The sequence below is a fragment of the Anguilla rostrata genome, chromosome 6 (assembly GCF_018555375.3).
Source record: "Anguilla rostrata isolate EN2019 chromosome 6, ASM1855537v3, whole genome shotgun sequence".
Classification (NCBI taxonomy): Eukaryota; Metazoa; Chordata; class Actinopteri; order Anguilliformes; family Anguillidae; genus Anguilla; species Anguilla rostrata.
In genome coordinates this window covers 18,309,326-18,318,656 of record NC_057938.1, presented here as the reverse complement: position 1 = coordinate 18,318,656, position 9,331 = coordinate 18,309,326, and the positions used below count along the sequence as shown (strand labels likewise).

The 9,331-nt window shown below is 37.7% G+C and overlaps 2 protein-coding genes across 8 annotated transcripts in view; both read right to left on the bottom strand.

Annotated features, from left to right (window-relative positions):
* Positions 1-381: 381 nt before the first annotated feature.
* Positions 382-9,331, bottom strand: part of LOC135256724 (T-lymphocyte surface antigen Ly-9-like) — a 110,246-nt gene continuing 101,296 nt past the window's right edge. Inside the window, exons 1-5 of one of the 7 annotated variants that reach the window (XR_010330494.1) lie at positions 3,287-3,414; positions 2,004-2,342; positions 1,328-1,591; positions 716-826; positions 411-604 (exon numbers count right to left, since the gene is read on the bottom strand). Coding sequence is in view for 2 of the 7 variants with exons in the window: in XM_064338797.1 (XP_064194867.1) it covers positions 519-604 (86 nt within the window). In the remaining 5 variants the exon portion in view is untranslated. Of the gene's footprint in view, positions 605-715; positions 827-1,327; positions 1,592-2,003; positions 2,343-3,286; positions 3,415-9,331 lie in introns of those variants that run through there. The other 6 variants (XR_010330499.1, XR_010330498.1, XR_010330500.1 and 3 more) reach the window with 6 other exon arrangements.
* Positions 8,419-9,331, bottom strand: part of LOC135256734 (apolipoprotein D-like) — a 22,963-nt gene continuing 22,050 nt past the window's right edge. Inside the window, exon 3 of the mRNA XM_064338827.1 lies at positions 8,419-9,009. Coding sequence (XP_064194897.1) covers positions 8,774-9,009 — 236 coding nt within the window. The 3' untranslated portion in view covers positions 8,419-8,773. The remainder of the gene's footprint in view (positions 9,010-9,331) is intronic.

The window sequence follows — 9,331 nt, the reverse complement described above, 5'->3', positions numbered from 1 at the left end:
TTTCGTAAACAAAATGGCGCAGTATATTTACAGATTTGGATGGCACATATTAGATGGCAAGTAATGCCTTGGTGGAGCAGCATGCCCCATACCTATGCAACATCAATATACATTACAATATTGCTCTTTCATTAAGCAGAAATTCTTATCCAGAGTGATTTACATGGTTGAAATGCAAAGATGAATGAAACTATCGCAGGAGGTAAAAGAAAATGAGAATAGAATTCATTAGCTTCCTTCGTTTCAGTAGGCAGCAATGCTTTATCTTTGAGTCATTTCAATAAGAGATGCACCACAGATGGAAAGCTCATGCCTTATGTCTCACCAATGAGCCGGATCACCTCTTTAAGGTATCATTAGCAAGAACCTGCTAGAATGTTAGATTTTGATTCCTTAATATAAGGTTTCTTGTTATAGTTTAATTTCAACAGGTCTTCACATTCCCCATTTTTCTTGTCTATATAACGCTTGAATATTTAGTCTATGCAGAGGTCCCATCAGTTGCTATTGAGATAACTTCAACAAAGCCTGCTGACATATACTGGATCAATGGAAGGCACTGCGGATGGTGGCTCCTCTTCCATGACCGGCTCATCAACTTCCACTACAAAAAATAAGCATTTAATAAATTAGTGTCATTTCTTGCCCTAGTTATTTCAAATAACAGTATAAAATTATAGCATGTCTTGCCATGCCAGAGGGTGTGGATCATTACCTTAAATTGTTTCACTTTTATACTGTTTCTGCTTTTTCCTCTTGTACAGCAGTATTAGTACTCCGAAGACAAAGAATGCTGATGTGGCACACAAGGCTGGAACCCATCTAACTGAAAAACATATTACAAAGTGACATATTCACATAAACATTGTTTCATTTATCATCTTTTCAAGAAGCGTATGGGTTATTTTTTCATTACATTTTTTTACATTTTGAATACATTTGGGTTATACCTGTTTAAGAACTTAAAGAGAATGCCTATACAGTTACAAATTCTTCAGAATTTCTACTCAATGTTTACTGCAAAAACAATTTGTCCTATTGGAAAATGCCATTGACATTTAGCTAAAATTTCACCTGGTCATTGCTGTAGATTACAATCACCTGGGATTCCTGCACTTTCTCAATCATTAATGAAAAACACGCTTCAAAACCCCCATAGTGATGCTATGCAGAACAAGGTGGAGCACGTCCATCATTTGGCAGATGAGCACAGTTGCCACTGCCACAGCAAGTACAACATGTCCCTGCTGTATGACAATGTGTGACTAATATATTTAATTACTTGTAAGATTTTCTGTCTCTTCCTAATACAGCATTATGGGTTCACCTTGTGATCGGAAGCACATTTCCAGATCCACAGAATCGCTGGTGCCTCTGCTGACAGGGTTATGGGCTGTACAAGCGTAGGTTGTGGATGGAGAGAGGGAGTGTAACTGGAGGTCTATCGCTTGGCCCAGGTGCACACAGCTGTCATTACAAGGGGGCAGAGTTTCCCAGCTGTAAGCCACTTCAGTCCCCTGACTGCTGAAGCAGCTCAGACTGACATTACTCCCCAGGCACTCAGCTGTGATGTTGGGTTTAGAGACGGGCTCTACAGGAGAAATAATCAAAAATTTTACTTGGCTACATGCTCATATTGAACACAAAGCAAGCATTAAACATTCACTAAAAGGTTCAGGCCATTTGACATTATCACGTGATTGCATCTTTTGTAATTTGTTAATGTAAAGAATTAGTGTGTACACTGAATACCAGAAACTTATTTTGTGGAAGTATTAACAGTCTGGTTAGGTTTAAAATTTGACTAACTTTCATTATTGACATTCCAGTTGTAAGGCCAGCCAATGTAATCAGTCCCTAAACTATTCTTGTCATCCCTGACTAAAATTATGCATTCCCTATAATAATTCAATAAAACACTGCACAAAATTAAAAACAAACTATGGTTAGTTACAGTTACAAAAACCTCTAGATAACGTGAAATCTGCTTTCTGGCAACTTACCAAAAACCTGCAGGTGAAAGTATGTGTGCTCCAGTGGCTTAAAATCTCCAGATGTATACTCAATTTTAACTTGATAAAGGCCAGAATCTGATAGGCTTAATTTGTTCAGCCATATCGAGTCATTGCCAAAGCTGACCCTTCCCTTATATTGTTCTCGTACATGAATGAATGGTTGAGGATACCATGTAACGATTGTAAATGTATTAAAAAGTAGGTCAGCTGTGTAGCTTTGGTTGCCCTCAGCTGAGAAAGGAAACATGATGCTCTCCCCCACTTTCACCGTGATGTTGGAGCCATTCGCTGTATCTGCCACCCACTCACTGCACCCATACTGGCACACTGCAATAGAGATGGGGATTATTCACACTGTAATAGAGATGAGGATTATTCACACTGTAATAGAGACAGGGATTATTCACACTGCAATGAGTATTATTCACACTGTAATGGAGATGAGGATTATTTACACTGCAATAGAGATGGGGATTATTGATACTGCAATAGAGAGGGAAATTATTCAGACTGTAATAGAGATGAGGATTATTTACACTGTAAAGGAGATGGGAATTATTTACACTGCAATAGAGATATGGATTATTTACATTGTATCATGGAGAGTTATCATATTATAATGTACAAAATTGGGGTTACCACTGTAGAAGATGGATGTTGTTTGCATTACAGTAGTTTATGAGAGAGGGATTCCTGACTGACTTTAAATTTGGGACTTTAAAACAACTGCACCAAAAAACATTGGATTCACAATGGAATTTAATTGGCTTTTGAAAATAATTAACTTAATGCTAATGCAGTTAATAAGGTGGCTCCATGTTTATTTCATGTAGGGCATTTCATGCAAGGTTCAGGGAAACTTAGTTGCTAAAGTAACAATGAAAGAAGGAAATGTCTTCAGTCTATGCAACTGAGAGTGATTTTGCAATATATTTAATCATGTGTCAATCAAAATTACAGAATTTATAAATTATAAATACTTGTTTTTTTATGATTCTGTACTTCATGGAGAAGTTCTTGTTAGAAAAACAACCAGTCCTTCATGCTAAACATTTGTTTATCTTTCAAGGCATTTCTAAAAAAATAATAATAATAATATATTTTTTAAAATCTGTCATAATCACTCTTCCCCCGAGTGAGTCATTTAATTGAATTCGGTCTCAAGCCTCAGTTCAGACTGAAAGGGAGTCACACATAAACATTTATTCTTACAAGTCTAAAATTTATTATACACTGAACTGTATTCAACACAGGAATAAAATGCAGATTACCTATTATATAAAGAAGCATAACTTCAGCATGAATCCTCCTTGACGTTTTGAAAGCTCGCCATTGAGTGGTCATTGTTTGTAACTGTAAAAACATCAGGTAAGGTAGTAACACGTTAAACCTGTTTTGTCATAGTCAGTCCATGTGACACCTACTGTATATAGACTATAGGTTACAAGCATTTTAAATTAGCTACACATATTTCCAAGACTATTAGCCTGGATTGGTTGGACATGCATTGTATTGTATATACAAAAAAGGTTGTGAAATATAGATAGGACATTATTACATTTGAGACCAATTAATTCAGACGAACCCCTTCAGACCTGAATTATGTTCCAGGGATGGGGAAAATACAACTATGCATTTTCCCCATCCCAAATACATCCAGAAATGAGATTCAATCAAAAAAATATTTATTGCAAATCTTTGTCATTTTTTGTACATTCCAGTGGACGGTGACGCTAGGTCCGAACAGTTGTACAATGTAACATGTAAGATTAAATGGACTTGTATTGTTTTTTATAGATTAATGTCTTGGAGCACTAACTTAACTTGTTTTGCTTAGCATAAGTATTTAATCGCTTTGGTAAAAACAATGAACAACTCAATGTGCTTAATTTCGAATGCCCAACATTCGAATGTTGATTTAGAATTCGAATGTCAATGTTATGCACTAAGCTTCAACACTTCGAACTATTTTGTACGGCCCTAGAAATATGTCTATTCATAGATTTCTATGAATAGATTTTTCTTACTCTCTAGAGCAGAGGTTTTCAACCTGTGGGCCGCTGCCCCCTAGTGGGCCGAGGTGGTATGCAGGTTCATCCTGCATACACAGACCTGCTGTAAATCTGGTCTTTTATTTACGCGTTAGAGCGGTGGAACTGCGGGGGGCGTTTTTTTGCGGTTGGAGAATTGTTTGTTTGACGTGACCAGCATTTTAGCTGTGTGCAAGGCTGCAAGCTAACCCGTCAGTGCTAAAACATTTCTCTTTTTGAGTTCATTCAACCTGGAATTTATCATGGACAACTGGTTACAAACAGGGTCTCTCAAAAGGAAAGATTCAGAGGCTAGTACATCTACCAGTAAGGAAACAGCTCCAGTGTCTGACACTGAAAAGAAACCTAAAGCAAAACGAAGGAAATACAGCAGTGCGTACTTTCATGACATCGCGAATAAAACAAGGTTAATATCATACGGACTTGTGACTTCTACAGGAGCATATGCCATCGTTTCACAATTTTACGACATTATGGCTAATAATCAAAATCCTCAATTCAGAATATGAATGGGATTTTCACCTCTGGAACCTCACTGTTGAGCTCTATACTAGACAATCAGGTCCAATAGCATACATTCAGATCTAACGTCCACTGAAATGTACATCAACATACAGAAGAGGATTATGTCCACGTTAAATTTTTTTTTGAGTTCTGACTTTAAAGTCAGAATTCTGAGAATAAAGTCAGAACTCAGAATTCTATGTTAAAAATTTGAATTAAACATATGGTATTGGGCTTTTTATTTCACAATACATCCTGCAATATTATATTAAAATAAAAGAATCATGTGTGGAATATCACTAAATATGGAGGGGGGGGGGGGGAGAGTTAAAAGGATCCCTTACCTTTCCGTTTTGTGTGTAGTGCTGCCATACCTCTCTTCACTGCAGTGTTTTTAAAGAGAGCGGGACTAAGCTGTTGCCTAATTGGCTGTTGAACATCCAATCAGATGACTAATCACCGCCAACTTTTTAAAACTTTTCTTGAATTATTATAGTGTCATTAATATAGTGTGTCTATTGTTAATGATAGTATTGCAATATATTCCATTTAAATACACGTTTTGTCGGGGCTGAACGCGCCCCAGGTTTCTAACCGATGGAGACTATTTCACGCTTTTCATAGCAAGTTCATAGTTAAATGGCTAGCATTCGAACTTCCCCGTGGGAACAGCGAGCTTCGCCAATCAGAGACGTCGCTGTTACACTTTAGGATTGTGGGTAGTGTAGTACTTCTCCATGACATCGCGAATAAAACATGTTTTTCTTAAAACAAAGTTGATGTCATACGGACTTCTGGCTTCTACAGGAGCATATACCATCATTTCACAATCTGATAGCTCGTGGTAAATCTACCTTGGATGGTTACGACATTATTGCTAATACTATCTGCGCGTGCGATGCTGCTTGTTTTACTCTCGGTGTTGAAATTTGCGTGCGTGAAAGTGGTTTTGTGCTCGCGCAGTGAATATCTGCTCGCGCTGATTATTGGCATTAAATTGACGCCATTAATAATCAAAAAGTGGTTACAAACAGGGTCTCTCAAAAGGAAAGATTCAGAGGCTAGTACATCTACCAGTAAGGAAACAGCTCCAGTGTCTGACACTGAAAAGAAACCTAAAGCAAAACGAAGGAAATACAGCAGTGCGTACTTTCATGACATCGCGAATAAAACAAGGTTAATATCATACGGACTTGTGACTTCTACAGGAGCATATGCCATCGTTTCACAATTTTACGACATTATGGCTAATAATCAAAATCCTCAATTCAGAATATGAATGGGATTTTCACCTCTGGAACCTCACTGTTGAGCTCTATACTAGACAATCAGGTCCAATAGCATACATTCAGATCTAACGTCCACTGAAATGTACATCAACATACAGAAGAGGATTATGTCCACGTTAAATTTTTTTTTGAGTTCTGACTTTAAAGTCAGAATTCTGAGAATAAAGTCAGAACTCAGAATTCTATGTTAAAAATTTGAATTAAACATATGGTATTGGGCTTTTTATTTCACAATACATCCTGCAAATTATATTAAAATAAAAGAATCATGTGTGGAATATCACTAAATATGGAGGGGGGGGGGGGGGGGGGGGGGGGGAGTTAAAAGGATCCCTTACCTTTCCGTTTTGTGTGTAGTGCTGCCATACCTCTCTTCACTGCAGTGTTTTTAAAGAGAGCGGGACTAAGCTGTTGCCTAATTGGCTGTTGAAAATCCAATCAGATGACTAATCACCGCCAACTTTTTAAAACTTTTCTTGAATTATTATAGTGTCATTAATATAGTGTTTCTATTGTTAATGATAGTATTGCAATATATTCCATTTAAATACACGTTTTGTCGGGGCTGAACGCGCCCCAGGTTTCTAACCGATGGAGACTATTTCACGCTTTTCATAGCAAGTTCATAGTTAAATGGCTAGCATTCGAACTTCCCCGTGGGAACAGCGAGCTTCACCAATCAGAGACGTCGCTGTTACACTTTAGGATTGTGGGTAGTGTAGTACTTCTCCATGACATCGCGAATAAAACATGTTTTTCTTAAAACAAGGTTGATGTCATACGGACTTCTGGCTTCTACAGGAGCATATACCATCATTCCACAATCTGATAGCTCGTGGTAAATCTACCTTGGATGGAATATGAATGGCATTTTCACTTCCGGAACCTCACTGTTGAGCTCTATTTGCACTAGCCCTTGTTGAATAGCGTTGTAGGCTACATGTTACCTCTTTATTAGCTAAACTTACCTTGTCCATTCATTCTGCATACACAGACCTGCTGTAATAGTCTGGTCTTTTATTTACGCGTTAGAGCGGTTGAAACGTATTAAACCAACGTATAAATTAAAGTGTAAACGTATTTCATGGAGCCTACATGCTAAAAACGAACGAATGGCTATGTGACCAGTGTTAAAAGGGTTATAATACCAACAGAAGCTAGTGCAAATTCGCGTTCTCTTATACTATCTATGAAAACAAACTTCTAAAATATTTAGTTATCAAAACTCGAATGTGCTGTGTCATACTATAAAACTATGAACTGAAAAGCGCGAAATAGTCTCCATCGGTTAGAAACCTGGGGCGCGTTCAGCCCCGACAAAACGTAGCAAAACGTTTATTTAAACGGAATATATAATAACACTATTATTAACAACAATATAAACACTATATTAATGACACTACAATAATTCAAGAAGAAGCGCGCTAAACTATCGTTAGATTGGAACAGACCCAACCTCTTTCTATGGCTCTGGGTTGGAAGTCGTTGGAAAGGTATCCTTCGCGATGGTTTATGGGGAGTAGTTCCTTCACTCTTAAAATAATTATGTACAGTCTTGTACCCGAGCGTAAAGTTGCTATGTAAATTACGGAACATGTGCAGATGTTAGGCCAATTGTAGTCCGATTGAAACGTATGCATGCCGTAGTAAATCGACCCCGAACCACATTATCTAGGCATGTTAGTCCGACTTTGAAAAAATTTGACTTCGTACGATTTCAGTCGGACTACGATGTTTACATGATTTTTAAAAGTCCAGTTTTAGCCGGACTAATAAATCGACTTTTTCAAACATCATGTAAACCCACTGAGTGACTTTGTCCATATTTTTCTAGTCTATGATTCTGATACATTTATTCTGTGCAGGCAGCTTTCAATTTCTTAACATCGATGAGTCAATAACAGCCTCATGCGCGGGTGTGCCTGTGTAAGCAGTAGCGCGTACTGTGACGTAAAACCGTGCGGACCAAATTGGAATTAAATTAACCTTATGTCTGTGGCCCTCAGAAGAAGAAAATCGGTGCCTGGAGAGTGATTATTTCAGTGTCAAGAAATTTTAAATTTAAAATAATTTAATTTGGCCAGGGTAAATGTATAATTTTGAATGGACTTCTGGGAAATGGGAAATTTACTTTTTTGGCACCGGAGGCTTACTAAACTGCAATACCTCGAGTAACCAGTGGAGTTTATGAGCTTCACGTAGAATGGCAATCTCTGGCCCCCTGGTTCTACTACTCTGCCCAGTTCCTGTGTACCCTGTATGAGCTGAAGGCAAATACCTTTTAACTGCACTGTACACTCCGTTCGAACAATTCTGTGCATCCATTGCTTTAGGTGTTGAAAAGCACTGCATGAATAAAATATATTATTATTATTAAGTTTCGAAAATTGTGTTCCCAAATATGTTTTCTATAGCATTCTATATGTATGCTAGACAAGTGAAATTTTTATTAGGCACATAATGCTATTTTCACCTAGATCACACAGTGGCAGCAGAATTCCACATTGTTAACTGAAAAAAGGGCGAGATACCAGAAATTGAGAACACGTTATGACCTACTTGTTTCAGATACTGAAGTTCATTTACAGCAAATTTACAATACCATGGTATCGATTTGCATGTTAGTATTGTATACTTTGTTTAATAAGACTGGGTATGTACTTATTTAGAAAAGATATAAAAGCCACAAGCTAATTCAAACATCAATATACAGGCCTATAGATATTCAGTAATGATTAAAAATACATATTTTCCCTGAAAAAAGCTTTGAAATAGATGATTGAACTACGCATTTCTGGGTCACAAGTTTGTCCGTCAGATGGACCTCAAATAGGTAATAGAATTTTTGTTTTTGTACTTTCCTTAACCTATCCACCATTGTAATCTCCATTAGACATTTTTGCGTTTTGGCCATTCAAAACTCTTTGTCACAGCCCTGCTGTTTAGATGCAACCATCCTAGTGACATCAATGTTGCTTTTGGTAAAAATGTCTTTCGCTTTGTTGATGGTGTCTGCCGGAAGGGTGCGTGTGCGGCCCAGGATCCAGGCGAAGTCCACGTGGAAAACCCTCAGGATGTCAGTGCAGGAGTAAACCAGTGCCGATTTGTCATAGTCGGTCGATATAATCCAGTACGGGGAGTAAGGTGCGACTGTGCAAGAGACAAGCACACATGCGCGCGTGCACAGACATACACACACACACACACACACACAGGTCACGTGCATTATATCCAAACTTTAACTCAATTATAGTTTCCACAGTAGCTTGTGACTTCCCTAATGTTCTATATGAATAGAATTTCAACAATAAAATTTTCCAAATTAAAAGTGGTACTTAAATGGTGCATTTGAACACATGTAGGTCTGACAAAGTGGAAAGGTAACAAATATAAAATTAACCCTTAACAGTCAAAACAAACGTTGTTGCGCGTTGTGGGTACACAATGGCACTCTGATTTGGTAGTAGGCTAT